We start from the raw sequence: 16,128 nt of genomic DNA, 5'->3' as shown, positions 1-16,128 counted from the left end.
GAAAGGGGGAAGGGTTTTGGAGACAATACAGTAGCTTGATCATTGATGGTGATCAAACAATTCGCTATATCAATGGACCCATGTGTTAAACATACCAGTACAATATTAAACACACAAACATGATTGTGGCAAGATGGCTTGCGGGTGACGTCAGACCAGGGAGGAGACAGACACAGTACTGGGGTATGGAAGTGCTGTTGTGCGAGTTTATTGAAAATAAAAGGATTTAAAACATAAATCAAAACACTTGAACAAAACAAAACAAAAATGCAGTAGCCAAATCAAACAGACATGGCACAAAACAATTATCGGCTAGTCTAAACTAGCGTTCTACCTCTGAAACACCCAACCCCGAGTAAGTGACTTGTGCTCCGTTTATCTACAACTGAGCCGGAGCTTGCTTGCTAATCAATCAGTCACTTGAATTCCGGTACAGTCTGCACATGAACTAATTTGTGCAATCCCCGTGCCCACATACACATACAAACGCACACTTTACTCTGCACGTGAAGTGATTATGCAATCCCTGTGCCTAAATACAAATATACATTTTAAATCAGTCATGCTACATAACCCACACTCCGTGCACCGCAACACACGGGGCGGGGCTACCCCATCACTATGATTTATTCACATCTTTGTATTGGATTGTGCAAAGATGTCGTGTCAGGTGGACACATTTCACAATTTTGGACTGGTATATACTTTTATGAATTGGTTCATTATTAAAATAAATAAAACACTTACCACTGTTTGACATCTGAAACAGATTGTTCTTCTCAAATTTCTTGAAAACACTCCCTTTTATTTCCACAAACTGCAAAACAAACATGCATACAAAATGGGAGGCAAACATTCAACATAATAAAATCAAAATAAACAATAGGTTAAATAATTAAATTTCAATATAAAATAAAAAAAGGTTTTGTTATTTATAAATAATAAATCTTTAAAAAAAAAAAAAAATAAGGGGTTGGGTTTTGTTTTGAGTTTCAAGGCAGGCACTACAATGAAATGTAAAATTAAGTGTACATAAAAGATAACATAACTGAAAATCTTAATAGGGGCTAAAATGCAACAAATCAAAAACAAAAACAATCTTGCTTTCATTATTACCCAGTGCTAAATTCCTGAAACATAAGTCATCTCACACCCATTCTCACCTTCTACAAAACAGATTTTGATTTATCGCCCTACTAATCTGAATGTATGGACTTGGAAGTATATTTGAAAATATGCCATTTTCTCTGTTACTTAATTTCAAAACTGTCTGTGAGAAGTTAGTCTGCCTCCACCAATAAATAACTAAATACATTATAACTAGGGCTTCTGTTTTTCTGTTTTTATTCAATTCATTTTTCTGGGCTTTCGTTTTTTATATACCGTATGAAATTAGTTTTTTTGGTTTTACTTTCCAAAATGCTTGGCCATTTTTTTCTGTCAAAATATGTATAGTAGCAACGCAACAGTAACAGAACACTTCAAGTTGTACCTTCTTTCCTTTACTGTCTTCCACAATGACATCCTTATGGTCACAGGCACATTCTTCTTGGGTTTTTGTGTGTAGGCATTTTTATACATTTCGCCACAATTTGAAATTATTTTTTAAATCGTCCGTATCTTAACTGCAATATATGTTTAAATCCCGCGAACAAGCCTCCAATCTTGATTGTAATCTCGTTTTAAATCTCGCAAGTGGAGTCTCCAATAGAAATGCTGGACTGTTCGGTCACTCAGTAGTTAGGAAGGAGAGACATTGCACAGCTGCACTGGGAAATGTATTTTTTGTAGTAGGTTTTATTTATTTATTTATTTATTTTAATGGAAACTGGTAGTGAATTGGTTAACCATTTTTTCCAGTGTTTATTGATTATACACAAATGTCTTTTTTTTTTTTGTGTAATGGGTGTTATCGTTTTTTTATCGGTTAAAACTGAAAATCAGAAGCCAGAATAATAACATACTGTTCAAAATTCTCATTTTGAGACCTTGCAGCTCTGTAAAATATATTGTTTAAGACAGTATTTCTGCCTTGAATACTTACATTATTTGACATCATGATGGTGAGCAATGACTTGTTATGGGAGTTAAAGGCTACATTGAGAGTTGTTGCTTGGACCATTATAAGAATGGCATGTAGGACTGTAAAGGAAAAGCTAAGGAAAAAAAATGGTTGAAGCACACTCACTGCATCAAATGCCACTGTCAAAAAAAAATGTACAGTGCAGTTGGGGAAAAAAAGCATCATAATACTTTTTGAGGCTCTAATGAGGGAAAGAAAAAGATCTTCTGAGAGAAACTAAACAAACACAAATGAGTAATTGCCTTTCCTCTGCACTTACTTCAAAATGTGTTTAATTTCAGGGAACAGATAAAGAATTAAAAAAAAAATAAACAGAAAATTCCACAATGACTCCATATTAAGACTGAGCATACTGACAATGATCATAGGAATGGCCATTTCACAAAATCAGCAGCAGCCTTTGTTCTTTTTTTAAAGGATACACACATAAAGCACAGCCATAAAGAAATGGGGAATCACTCCGATGTGTGCTCGCCTTTTTTCTTTAGGTTCTGTTGCTGTCCAGTACAGTGCATCCAAAATATCCTGCCCAAAGGATGAGAATAGACGATCTGCTACCTAGAAGACATCATAAAAACATACTAGACACTGTACGAAGCAGAGTAGTAGTGTCCACTAATAAAGTCCCAGTTTCATTCTTTTTTTTTTTTTTTAAATCAACGTGTCAAACAAGGCTATATCAAAAAAAGATTTTCCACTCAGATGGCACTGATTATTGAGCAAGTCCTTTGGAATACTAAGCTGTGTTAGTGCAGAGAATTGTAACAGTGATAATTGTTCTGCCTCAAAAGTATGATATACACAGTTTAGGATAAAAGAGTTATAGAAGAACTATGTTTGAGTGTATTAGCATAGAAACACGACTGGATTCCAATATTGACTTTGGGTTCATGTTTGTTCAGCATCTTTATGGGTATCCAAGTCTCCTAAACTTTGCTCTGGTTTAAAAATCAACACTCCAAAAGAAGCTTTCCATATTGTGAAAGTAGCTTGCTTATACTGAATGCACAGATTATTAGACCCAGTTTCATTGGAATTCCTTGTCACTCCATCTGTTCACATTACTGAGTCTCTTTAAAAAAAAAGAAAAGAAAAAAAAAGCTGTTTCCATAGCTACCAGCTTCATAAAGTGCAGTACATAAAGCGATTTTTAAACAGGCATACACACTGTTGTATAAAAAGGTTACTTTCACCGACAGGCCTACAAAGCTGGCACCCACACAATTCTGAAAATGTACTGTACTGATATGACTGGTTTATTCATAATGCAATGTTACATACCTCCAGCATGTTGTAGATGATGTAAAGCTTGATGACAGACTGCCCTCTGATTAGATGGTACATCATGGAGTAGTCTACATAGTGCATCATGAAGTAGCAGATGACCATTATAAAGCCCTTTAGGACATCACATACCTGGGCTGGCTGTAACAGACGAGTGCCACTGAAATCAAATAAAATCACACTAAGTTTTTCTGATCTATGGGGGGAAAGCCTCCTTGAAAATACAATATAAAACATGTATAAAATGCACAGCCCCTAAATTCCACAGAAATCTGTTTTAGTTATTTTTTTATTTAATTTTTTACACTGAAAGCTGAAAACACTTTGTTACTGCAGTTAAATCAGAAACCTCTAAAATCTAAATGTGGTGCAAGACTGTAATGGAAGAACATTCTGCCCGTCTCATTTCACTAAACCCTCTATAAAGCTTTGCCTTAAAACATCAGCAGGAGTTCTACACGTAGAGCAGCATAAAAATAATACTAAGAGTTATCACTGATGAATGCATTAGAGGAGTTAGAAAAAATGGTAGTCTATAGTGTGCTGCAAAAGCCTATATTTGTCCATCACATGTCTGCATGCCTGAAAAACACCAAGTAACTCAAATGCAAATAAAGTTTTCATTAAAATTGTAAATCATAATAAACTCTAAATCAGCCCTGATGTTTTCTTAAGTTAATGCCTTTAAAATCAGTAAAAATCTAAGTTCTCTGCTTTTTGAGTCAGAACATTGATTCCAGAGGGGGTTAACCCTCACTTGTGTTGACTGTTGTTCCTTTTTTACATACAGCGTAATACTTTTAAAAAGGGAGTTTTACAAGATAAAGGTAAAGACTGATTTAAAACAAATTGTACCCATTTTACTGTTGTGGGTCTGCTGCCATGCCCACATTTGTCCATATATGCCAACAGGTTAGTAAAAAAGTGTCTCCTTGAAACATATGGTTATTATCATAACCCTGATTCCCTGAAACAGAAATGTAACCATTACCATACATGTATTTACCTTCTAAAGACCCAAAACCTGAATAAGGTATACCAAAGCCATGGCCCCGATCCTGAGGGCATAAAAGGACTGCGCTCACAGATCTCATGCAATTTTATCTTCACGCCTGCTGCAATCATAGATGCAGCCACCTTTAAGGTTAATTAGTTACATTTCTATTTCAAGGAACCAAGGAACCCCAGGAACAAGTAGCTAGGAGAAACTCACCTTTATGCCTGTGTTGTAAGAGTCAACTAAAAGCCACCCTTAACACTAGTTCTAACAACAGGTTTTGAGGATCCACAACATTAAGTCTGTACAACCTAGTAAAGGTATTACATGGCTAGTAGCTCATACTGCTGCATTGCAAATGTCCTTGATGGAATGTCCCCTGCAGGAATGGGCCATGAGCTTTTCTTGACAGGGGAAAGCTGGCAGCTCATATGCAGTCCTGACCTTGTCTGCTAACCACATTGACAGCCACTGCTTAGACAGGGCTTGACCATGGGACTTCGCCCCACAGCAGACGAAAAATAGTTCAGACCGCCTCCAACTTTTCGACCTGTCATCATAATAAACCAGGGCCCACACTGGACAGAGCACATGGAGCTGTCGCTGTATGTCAGACTTGAAAGGTTGTGGATGGAAAGCCTTCAATTTCATAGACTGGTTGGCATGGAATGCCGAGATCATCTTCGGCAAAAAGTCAGGAATGGTACAGAGTGTAACCTTTGTCTTGGCCTCTGTAAATGTAAATAGTAGCCTAGTCTGACAAAAGATCTGCACAGACAATACATCAGTGGTGGCATACGGGTTGCACCGCCTAGCCTTCAGGCTGCTGATTTGGGCCTAACAGAACTTGCTGTCCCTTTGGGTGACGCATGTTCCAGGTGTGGAGAATTGAGGGATTGAGGGAATTTCGAGGGAGGGCCCATACCCCTCTGAGGTGGTGGAGCACATTTGGGAACGTTTCGGGAAGGCGCAGGTCGATTGCTTTGCCTTGGCCGTAGACAACACACTGCCCCCTATGGTACTCCCTCCACTGCTGCAGCGGTCCACTTCTCCTCATGGCCCCCAGGTGGCCCCTGGTTTTCATCCCTGTGCCAGCTGTTGAACTTCCCGCCCTGGGAAATCCCGCTTCGCCGGGATCTTCTCAGTCACGAGAGAGGCACACTTTGGAAACCGAAGCCGGGCAGGCTCCAGCTATGGGTCTGGCCCCTGAAAGGTACTGCTGGTCAGCCTTAATGCTTTCAGATGCGGTCGTGGGTACACTGCAGAATGCTAGGGTGCATTCCACTAGGTCACTGTATGCCTGTAAGTGGAAACAGTTTCAAGATTGGTGCCGTTCTAACAGTCATGATCCAATATCCTGTCCCATGTCCGCTATCTTGCAGTTTCTGCAAGATCTGCTTGAGGCTGGTAGATCACCCTCCACACTGAAGGTTTACCTAGCAGCTATTTCTGCTTGTTAGGCCCCCCATTGACTCTGTGTCCCAAGCGCGCATTTTTTGGCTACCCGATTTCTCCGAGGCGCTCTGAGATTGCGCCCTCCTAGGAGGACCACTATCCCCGAATGGAGCCTTGAGATTGTACTGGAGGCTCTCATGCAGGCCCCATTTGAGCCTGTATACTCCATCGAGTTGAACCACCTGTCCATGAAGACAGCCTTCCTCTTAGCTATCACCTCCGCAAAGAGGGTTAGAGAGATGCAGGTGCTATCTGTGCTTAGCTCCTGTATGCGTATTTAGGATGATGGTAGCAGAGTGTCACTGTGTGCAAACCCTGCTTTTCTCCCCAAGGTGGTTACAGTGAATCAGTCCGTGGAACTGGAGTCCTTTCATCTTCCTCCGTTTGCGATGGACGAGGATAGAAAGTTGAACCTTCTCTGCCAAGTTCGGGCACCAAGATGTTATGTGGATAAGACAAGAGTGCTGAGTCAGCATGACTAGCTCCTTGTCTGCCATGGAAAGCGGCTTGTAGCCTGGCGTAAACCTGGGAAAGAGAGTGACTAGACAACAACCGCGAAGTCGCTTTGGTCGACAACACGGTTTCGTCGTAAAACAGGGTGGTTCTTCCCCTGCATGACGGTTAAATACCTTCAGAAGGCAGGACCGAGGACGTCACTGGGGGAAGGGGGCCTATCAGCAGCTTTGATATAGAATTCAGTGACACCTACCAATAGGCAGGAGTGTAACCCATAATGACGTCTGGTGGCCAGCTTCTCTTTTAAGGAACCAGGTTTACGTTAGGTAAACTAGCATTTTAATTTGCATACCTTTTTATTCAGTGTCCTGAACAAAACAAGTCTCAGCACTATTCAGCTTTCTAACCTACAGTAGCCTCACACCAGAACATTCCATCCACGTCTACCTTAATATCAATCACCATCATGAATGCTGTTATTGCCTTTGCATTTTTTGACTGCAAACATGTTTCTAAACTAAGCGATAATACTCCTGACATTTGCAAAGCATCTGAGAAAGATCTTTTTGTGAACTGATACTGTATTTTGCTAATGTTTTTGAAGGAAACTGTCATCGAACACAGAATGAATACAAGTTTCAATGGCTCAATTAGCAGGGACAAGCGACTACAGCGGGACAGCCTCCTTATTCTCAAAGTAGTTATTGTTTACAGCATTTCATATTTTTTAGGTATGTGAAGGATCTTTTCTTGTACAAGCACCATGTGTAATAGTCACTTGTAGACAACATTGGAAGCTTACTTGTGCAACGTCATACAAACTGTAGATATAAATCCAGTAACATATGTCTTAAAATATGGTTTTTAAAGGTATTGCTATATGTATTTGGGCCAATTGCAAAATATAAAAAACTCTTCTCTGCTCTTAAATAACAACATGTATTAGTAAATGTATTGTGACATTGTGTGTCTTGTAAAACATGTATTGTGTTTTAAGCAATAATTTCCTAATTCGGTTTTACCTCCTTTTTCTTTTTGTTGTACGTTAGAATTCTTCTACCCTACTGCAGCAGTACATTGTTTCGAGCAAAGGATAGATCCTAAAAATAGTTAGTAAAATACTGTGTCAGTATTACAGTGGCTTGCGAAAGTATTGACCCCCCTTGGCATTTTTCCTATTTTGTTGCCTTACACCCTGGAATTAAAATAGATTTTTTGGGGGTTTGTATCATTTGATTTACACAACATGCCTACCACTTTGAAGATGCAAAATATTTTTTATTGTGAAACAAACAAGAAATAAGACAAAAAAACAGAAAACTTGAGCGTGCATAAGTATTCACCCCCCCAAAGTCAATATTTTGTAGAGCCACCTTTTGCAGCAATTACAGCTGCAAGTCTCTTGGGGTATGTATCTATAAGCTTGACACATCTAGCCACTGGGATTTTTGCCCATTCTTCAAGGAAAAACTGCTCCAGCTCCTTCAAGTTGGATGGGCTCCGCTGGTGTACAGCAATCTTTAAGTCATACCACAGATTCTCAATTGGATTGAGGTCTGGGCTTTGACTAGGCCATTCCAAGACATTTAAATGTTTCCCCTTAAACCACTCGAGTGTTGCTTTAGCAGTATGCTTAGGGTCATTGTCCTGCTGGAAGGTGAACCTCCGTCCCAGTCTCAAATCTCTGGAAGACTGAAACAGGTTTCCCTCAAGAATTTCCCTGTATTTAGCGCCGTCCATCATTCCTTCAATTCTGATCAGGGTTTCTCAGTCCCTGCCGATGAAAAACATCCCCACAGCAGGATGGTGTTCTTGGGGTGATGAGAGGTGTTGGGTTTGCGCCAGACATAGCGTTTTCTTTGATGGCCAAAAAGCTCAATTTTAGTCTCATCTGACCAGAGTACCTTCTTCCATATGTTTGGGGAGTCTCCCACATGCCTTTTGGTGAACACCAAACGTGTTTGCTTATTTTTTTCTTTAAGCAATGGCTTTTTTCTGGCCACTCTTCCGTAAAGCCCAGCTCTGTGGAGTGAATGGCTTAAAGTGGTCCTATGGACAGATACTCCAATCTCCGCTGTGGAGCTTTGCAGCTCCTTCAGGGTTATCTTTGGTCTCTTTGTTGCCTCTCTGATTAATGCCCTCCTTGCCTGGTCCGTGAGTTTTGGTGGGCGGCCCTCTCTTGCCAGGTTTGTTGTGGTGCCATATGCTTTCCATTTTTTAATAATGGCTTTAATGGAGCTCCGTGGGATGTTCAAAGTTTCGGATATTTTTTTTTTATAACCCAACCCTGATCTGTACTTCTCCACAGCTTTGTCCATGACCTGTTTGGAGAGTTCCTTGGTCTTCATGGTGCCGCTTGCTTGGTGGTGCCCCTTGCTTAGTGGTGTTGCAGACTTTGGGGCTTTTCAGAACAGGTGTATATATACTGAGATCATGTGACAGATCATGTGACACTTAGATTGCACACAGGTGGACTTTATTTAACTAATTATGTGACTTCTGAAGGTAACTGGTTGCACCAGATCTTAGAGGCTTAATAGCAAAGGGGATGAATACATATGCACGCACCACTTTTCTGTTATTTATCTTTTAGAATTTTTTTAAACAAGTTATTTTTTTCATTTCACTTCATCAATTTGGACTATTTTGTGTATGTCCATTACATGAAATCCAAATAAAAATCAATTTTAATTCCAGGTTGTAAGGCAACAAAATAGGAAAAATGCCAAGGGGGGTCAATACTTTCGCAAGCCACTGTACATATACTGTACAGGCGTAGGGCGTTCTTTTCAAGTTCTGATTATCTTTAGAAAAACATTAAAACTGTTATGCTTTTTCAGCTTTTGGTCATAGTGAAATAGTTAAAAGCATTCAGTGAAAGGCACTGCGATTTGTACTGTGGTTATGTTTGTGAATCAGAGCAATTTAAGCAATTTACAGCATTTCTCAATTTTCAGTAAGCCTTCATTTTATAACTTGCATTATATACACAGTTTACCGTTGTATTTCTTTTGAAGGCTATCATACAATAGAAATTCTATACCAGCCCATTCCTAGTCCAGTATATAATGTGGTTTTACATAACACAAAACTAGAATTACATAAATCAAAAAATAAAGATGGAAGTCTGGCAAACTATTTAAATGTATTTCAAAATGCAGATTGGGCATTTGAGTAAAAAGCTTTCAAGTGGATCACAGAATCCTGTAAAGTTCTACTGTACATCAGTGCATACAGAAATTTAAAATATGAATGAAAAAAAATTAAAATGACTGAACTGTGCTTGAGTATGTTGGAATTAGGGAGGAGCCTGTCAGCATAACTTTTTTCCTGAAGGAAAGCAATGTAGAAGAAATAACCCAGATCCACCTTTAATTAGATCAGGAAGAAGCATCAAATGAAACCCCGGAATCAAAGTATATCCTTTGTCATTACGATATTCCAAAATGCTTCTCAAATTAACCTTGTAAAAAGACACCTGTAGTTAATTGTAATTGACTACACACAAATTACACCAAGTTAGCTTTTTTAAAATATAATTTAAAATGTAACTTTTTTTGCTACGGTTGAACATCAGGGAATAGCACTAGTGTCTTGGGTTATGGGATGCTGCTTTACTGGTTTCTTTGGGAGCACCTGTATGGTCTGTTTTTGATATAAAAAACACCATTCAAATATTCTCATATTGTGCCATGAGAACTGCTCATTTTTTAAAACAAATTTAGGTTTACATTTGCGCTCACAATCTGTTTCTAAAGACCCGTTTTTAAATTCTAGTCCTAACACGGACCTGCAGGCCACTTTTTTTAATCCCTGTATATGGGTAACAACTCCCTGGTTGGTCAAAAACTACGACATGAATCCCTCCACAGAAAAAGTGAAGATCTCAAAACATTAAAAATGCTTAATTTAGATAATTTCCAAGATACTACAATTTAATTTTATGGTTGCGATAACCATATGGGAAATTATATTTTTTGAAGATCCTACAGTTTTGACAACATGGCTAGCTGCACAAGGCATGGTAGTTTTGAAAATAAATGTTGGCAACCTTGCTGGTAACAACATGTTAAAACTGAATGAAAAATCCAAAAGACATCAAACTTATCAATTGTTGTGAATTAATATGCACAGAATAAGTATTAATAAATGCTAAATAAGAAATTTCCTAAAACTTGCACCCCTAAGCCAGGTACAGACGGCCGCAGCCAGGCACCGCTGGGCAATTTTACGGTGCAATACTGCTAGTCCACACCCGGGCACACAAGAATGGTATGCACTACGTTGTCACATTTTTCACTTTTTGGAAATTGAATATGTTAATGTAACATTCTTAATTCTATGGGCGTGATGCAAAACATTTGGCCATAGCTTTAATACCCCTCATATAAATCTACTAAATAAAAACACTGGTTTGTTTATCAAACTTGTTTTTCTGTTACCTATATGCAAGTGTATGAAATGAGTGATCAACTTAGCAAAGAAACATACAACATGTTGCTGGCAGCAAGTAGCCAACTATTGAAGTGTTAAATATATCATTTTACAGCCAGTTTAGTAAAAATAGGAGTGAAATACAGAAATAATTATAAAAAAAAAAAAGTGATGTGTCAAATTGACTGCTACCACATTTGTAGCCTACTTTAAATTACTTTACGATTTCAGCTTGAGTGCCTTAAAGTAAGATGACATTGGCTGCAACTCTATTGTCGTTTTTTTATACACAAATTAGCTTACTTTAGTTGAAAAATGTCATGAATGATAGGTCCTTCTGGAGTGCCTCTGAATGCCTTTTAATTTGTTTGGTTTAAACCATTTAAATGCAAAACCACAACAAAACATGTATACAAGCTTTTTTATTTTAATTATTTGTCCTGCAGTTGCCTTTAATTAAATTTCTCTGCATGCACTACTACTTTGTATATGATGTAGAATATTGATTGTAAACATCCAACACCAGTACGTACAATACTCAAATAAACGTGTTATGCGCTTGAATATGCGCTTCTTAGGGTCGGAACTATTGTCATTGCTTGTGCCCCGCCACCTCTTTCTTTACAATTAAACACGGTGTGCAAGTGTTAGGTCTTGTCAGTGTTTCAGATTGCAGGAGTATGTTGTTGTTCTCATGGCAATGTGTTGATTGATAGGTTGAAAGTTGTATTCGTGCGATCTCTTTGGCTGTGTGAAAGGGTTAAGATGGTATTACACCGGCACAGACTGCATAATTTCATGCTGTGTGAAAGGGTATTTTACACACTCATTAAAATGTTTCAGAGACGGCACAGTGGCTGCATTTCTGTGTGAAAATGGTCTTTGATTGCCTCCACATGACACGTTTCTTTGCCCTACTGGGATTTAAGTTTTTCACAACAAAAAATAATTATGTTAAGAACAGATCTGACATGCAGATGACAACGCAATTTGTACATTAAATACTATTAATAGAAAAACTGCACAAACATTTAACATGCTTCAGCTAACATGCACTTAACTGCAAACATCAAAAGGGTATCTACTGATCCAATTAAACTTTAACTAAGATAAAACAAGCCACTGCCACAAATCCTCTGCCAGCACACCTTAAGGCCTCTACACACTGGACGCGATGCGATAAGCGAAACTGTCGCACAACATACTGCACCACAACAAAAAAAATAAAACATGCATTTTTTAAACAAGCTATTCACACTGCCAGTGATGCGACAGGTGACAATGAAGCAAAGCGAAAAAGATTGATGTCTATTTTTGCGATTTGGTCGCACGGTAGCTAGGGAACTGACCAATGAGAAATCTTCCCTTGCGTGCCTTCAGTAACAATGGCAGAAGAAATGAGTATTCTGAAAAGCGATTATGTATTCTACATTTTTATTAGCTGTATAACAGGACTATCATATGTGTGATTTTTTCTGGTTGAGGATACAATTAGGAGAGTTGCCTATCACATCGCTTGCACCTGTCGGGTGTGCACGTTAGTGTCGCAGCGAAAGTACCATTTTTTCGCAGGACAAATCGTATTGCATGTGGTGTGTGGAGACCTTTATGGGTAAAACAGTCACCCTCTACATCACACACTAATAAAAACACAATAAAAGTCTCGAGTTAAACCAAGATCTACTGTGGACATGGTACAACTGCTTCAACAAAAAAGACCACTCATCCTAAACACAGTGAAAAGTTTTATTTGTAATTTGTTCATTTTGCTTTCACACATACAGATGGAGAGTGTTGCCTTGCAAATCATCTTCACACATCTTGGTTAGAGAAGTCTATTTGTAAACAAAGAAGACCTATCACCTCTCTCACTTGTTTGGAAATATGGCAAGACATGCATTACAGTGTCTGGGTCTTTTGCCAAAGACTTAAATTGGCATATAATATAAAATTCCTTTGTGGAGTATGAGAATGTATATTGCACTACTAGTTTGTGGTCTAGGTCTGATTTATTTTTATTTATTAAACTTCTGCACACTAGAAACATACTGAGAAAATGTCAAAGCACAGGTTCTACGTTAATGAGAACTGATGGACTGTTAAAAAGTTTAAATTTTGGTCCTGCAGAGTTATATAAATACATATTTAAAAAATAAAATACAAATAGTGTGTCCCTCTATTTCAAAATGAGATTTCACAAAATTTGCTTAATTCGTCGTTAGACCACGTTGAAGGTCAGCTGTACACATATTATACTTCACCGTCTTATACGACTTCTGCACCCTTCACTGCTACACGGTCCTCAATATTTCACACATTTTAAGGACAGCAAAATAACGGAGGAGCACGATACACATTCTGGATATTAAAAAGTGAAAAAAAAAAGCTTATTAACATTAAATATGTTGTATTGCAAGCCAATGTCTTCAGCCTATAACACAAGCTTGGGGCAAAGCCACACTGCAATACTTCATCTCTGCATACCTGCTACTTTGTCTCTTTTTGCAGAATGGGCATGTATTTGCCCTGAAGATGGAAAAAGCAATAGACAAATCTTTCAGAATACCAGGAAATATTCTAATTCATGGACACATCCGCACTTGACAAAGCCACAGTATGTATTTTATTACTCAGGTGTGTAATAGAACATGTTTTAAAGTAGCTGCCATTATTTCAGAATAATGTTAAAGAAAATAACCACCCCCAAATTCCCCAACAGGAGTATGGTATGACACTGGTACTTTTACATTTACCAACCCCACCTATAGCAAGACTGCCATTCCAGTTGAAAAAGTGTAGGGTTGAACATACAACAGAAGTGCTACATGAAGTTACAGCAAACCATAGCAGCAGCAATTACAAGACGTGCAACTCATTTAGGCTAGTACTGTATTTAGAACATTTAACAGCAACTGAAATGTCTTTAGTCTGAAATGTTTCCACATGTTAAGATGTAATCCCACTATTATGTCCACCAAAGGGAGTAAAACAGACTAGTACATAAAAAATGGGTCCAAATAGAAGTGAATCTTCTTACAGAGTGGTTTTTATATGGTCTCAAGGAGGGTGCTTATTACAGTATTCCCTCAGTGCAATTCCAACACAGTGACTAGGTTTACTTACTTCAGTCCACAGCATGGCAAGGTGATGAGCCTGATCAGGGCAAGGATGGCTCGCAGTGGAAGGAGAGTGAAGACGTATAAAAAGGCATCGAGGCACAAAAAGAATCCGAAAAGCATTAACTGAAAAACATCAAAAAGAAAACAAAAAAGTTACACAATATTTCTCTCATGGTTTGTACTGAATAAAAGCATTGATCTTGTTTAATTAACTATACAATCCCATCTGTTTCAGAGAGTCCAAAAATGCAATGCAATATACCATCCTGTTTAACAAGTAATCTTTGCATATTCAGTATGCAATGAAAAAAAAAAAAACAATCATTACAGGCAGATGCACATCCAGTCTTGTCAAATTTTTTATCATGTCAAAATCTGGATCTGCCTAAACCACCCCAGTATATAGTATTAGAGCTACACTTTGATTCCATCAAATGTAACAGTTTTGGATAATTGTTTTATTCATTGAAAAGTGCTTACGAGTTTATTCACGCAACACAGGCTTTCCCGTCAAGGACCATCTGTTTTTATAAGCACAGCACTCTCAAACTGCAGAGTTCATTATACTGACTCTGGCTCCCTCCGCAGGCGTCATAAAAGAAACACACGGGGCTAGCGGCACTTTGTCATAATGGTTTTCATTATGCTTTTCACTAACCAGCACAAAACAAAATGATAAACCATTTTTTATGATTAATTTTATACACCATGCACTTTTGCCTTGGTGAACTTAGACCCCAGTAATTAAAAAATTGGCATGGTCAAACACAGTACTGTATTTACCAGGGTGGGAGAGGCTAAACTAGACAGTGAGCTGCATCAAGTTAACACAGGTACCGGTGAAGTAGAAAAAGACAGGTTTTTAAAAGGTTTATACATAAATATTCTGTTCTTTACACAGTGTTTCAAATACTTGCTGTACACAAAAAATACTGTAGTACCACTTAAGAAATCTAAGGTAAGAACACATTGCATTTCAACCACAAGTATGGTAAATGTGTTGTGACGAAAGAAACTGTTGCTCTCATCACTGAAGGAGGTTAAATAATATGAAACTTGACTAGGATAAACACTATGGTAACCGTTTTAATAGTGAGGCTTCTCTGCTTCCAGTATTCACTGAAGCACAAAAAACCCAAGCTCCATCTCAAATTTTCATCCCTGGTTTCCAATTTCTATTTCAAAATTGCTTTGTAGGTTTTTCAGTGCAGTGCACCCAATACTTAACCTGCAGGAGACTGCAAAGCCATTTGGCACCTTATTGCTGAAGCCAAAGCCGGATTAATTACAAGAGATGATCCAACTATCCACTGTAAATAAGCCTTATTGTTCATAACAGCTGCTTAATGCAACCTAAAAAGTCAGACTGGACTTATTCCTGAATTCATTCCAATTTTACAAAGTACATTACTTAGGAACCGCACATTGATTTTTTAAAATTGATTTATTTAACTAATGTAATAAAAAAAATAAACTTACTGAAACATATTGTATATTGACTTTGAATATACAGTAGAGTGTTGGGACAATATGTAAACTTTATTATTTTTAAACACATTTAGGTCCAAAATTAAAAAGTCAAATGTCAAAGTCTCCTCTAAGCAAACTGTCAGTTATCAGTTGTAAATGTTTGGCTGCTTACACTATATCTTACATTTTTCTTGCCATTATTTTATTCTATGGAAGGATTATTTATTCCAAAGAAAATAACACTCCCTAAATTGTGAATAAATCAGCTGTAATCTATTTATCATTTAGGGAATTGGTAGACTTTGCTCCAACTGATAGCAGGCCAACAAAAACAACTTGGAACATTATGTTCAACTTCAGTCAAGTACTTTTCAATATTTTACTACTTCCAACCGGAAGTCAGCAGCAGCTTCCCTATAAGCATATTATAACACTGGATAAGAAAAGTAGTCCCCCATATTGTTTTAAATAGAGTATACACAAGTGGATCACTCAATTAAATCAATGAGTGTGACAGGAAGGTCAAGTGGTGATGTCACTGACCAGGAAGTAAACACACACAGGCAAGATACTACAGGCTGAGATCGCAACTGTGTTCGTTTTTCTTATTAACACTAGAACTGCCATGAAGGTCAGTTTAACCCACTTTGCATTTAAAATGTTAATTACTCTTCCGTTGTAAATCGTATATGTATGTCTGTTTTTGACTTTTCCTAAATATATGAATTAAAAACTCCTGACGGCGTTCAATAGCCAGAATTGCAAAAATTATAAAAGTTATAAACAGTACTACCTAGAACCGCCACGTGGGTCAATGTGACCCAGGCATT

At 38.0% G+C, this 16,128-nt stretch overlaps 1 protein-coding gene across 2 annotated transcripts in view; it reads right to left on the bottom strand.

Annotated features, from left to right (window-relative positions):
- LOC121324471 (transmembrane anterior posterior transformation protein 1 homolog) overlaps positions 1–16,128 on the bottom strand; it is a 43,669-nt gene that overhangs the window by 13,307 nt on the left and 14,234 nt on the right. The window contains exons 3-8 of one of the 2 annotated variants that reach the window (XM_041266399.1): positions 13,833–13,951; positions 13,194–13,235; positions 3,365–3,527; positions 2,506–2,641; positions 2,045–2,142; positions 748–817 (exon numbers count right to left, since the gene is read on the bottom strand). In XM_041266399.1, the coding sequence (XP_041122333.1) occupies positions 748–817; positions 2,045–2,142; positions 2,506–2,641; positions 3,365–3,527; positions 13,194–13,235; positions 13,833–13,951 (628 nt within the window). The remainder of the gene's footprint in view (positions 1–747; positions 818–2,044; positions 2,143–2,505; positions 2,642–3,364; positions 3,528–13,193; positions 13,236–13,832; positions 13,952–16,128) is intronic. The other variant, XM_041266408.1, reaches the window with a different exon arrangement.

The sequence above is a fragment of the Polyodon spathula genome, chromosome 1 (genome assembly GCF_017654505.1).
Source record: "Polyodon spathula isolate WHYD16114869_AA chromosome 1, ASM1765450v1, whole genome shotgun sequence".
Classification (NCBI taxonomy): Eukaryota; Metazoa; Chordata; class Actinopteri; order Acipenseriformes; family Polyodontidae; genus Polyodon; species Polyodon spathula.
The sequence above is the reverse complement of the archived record's forward strand: the minus strand, read 5'-3'. Positions and strand labels throughout refer to the sequence as shown.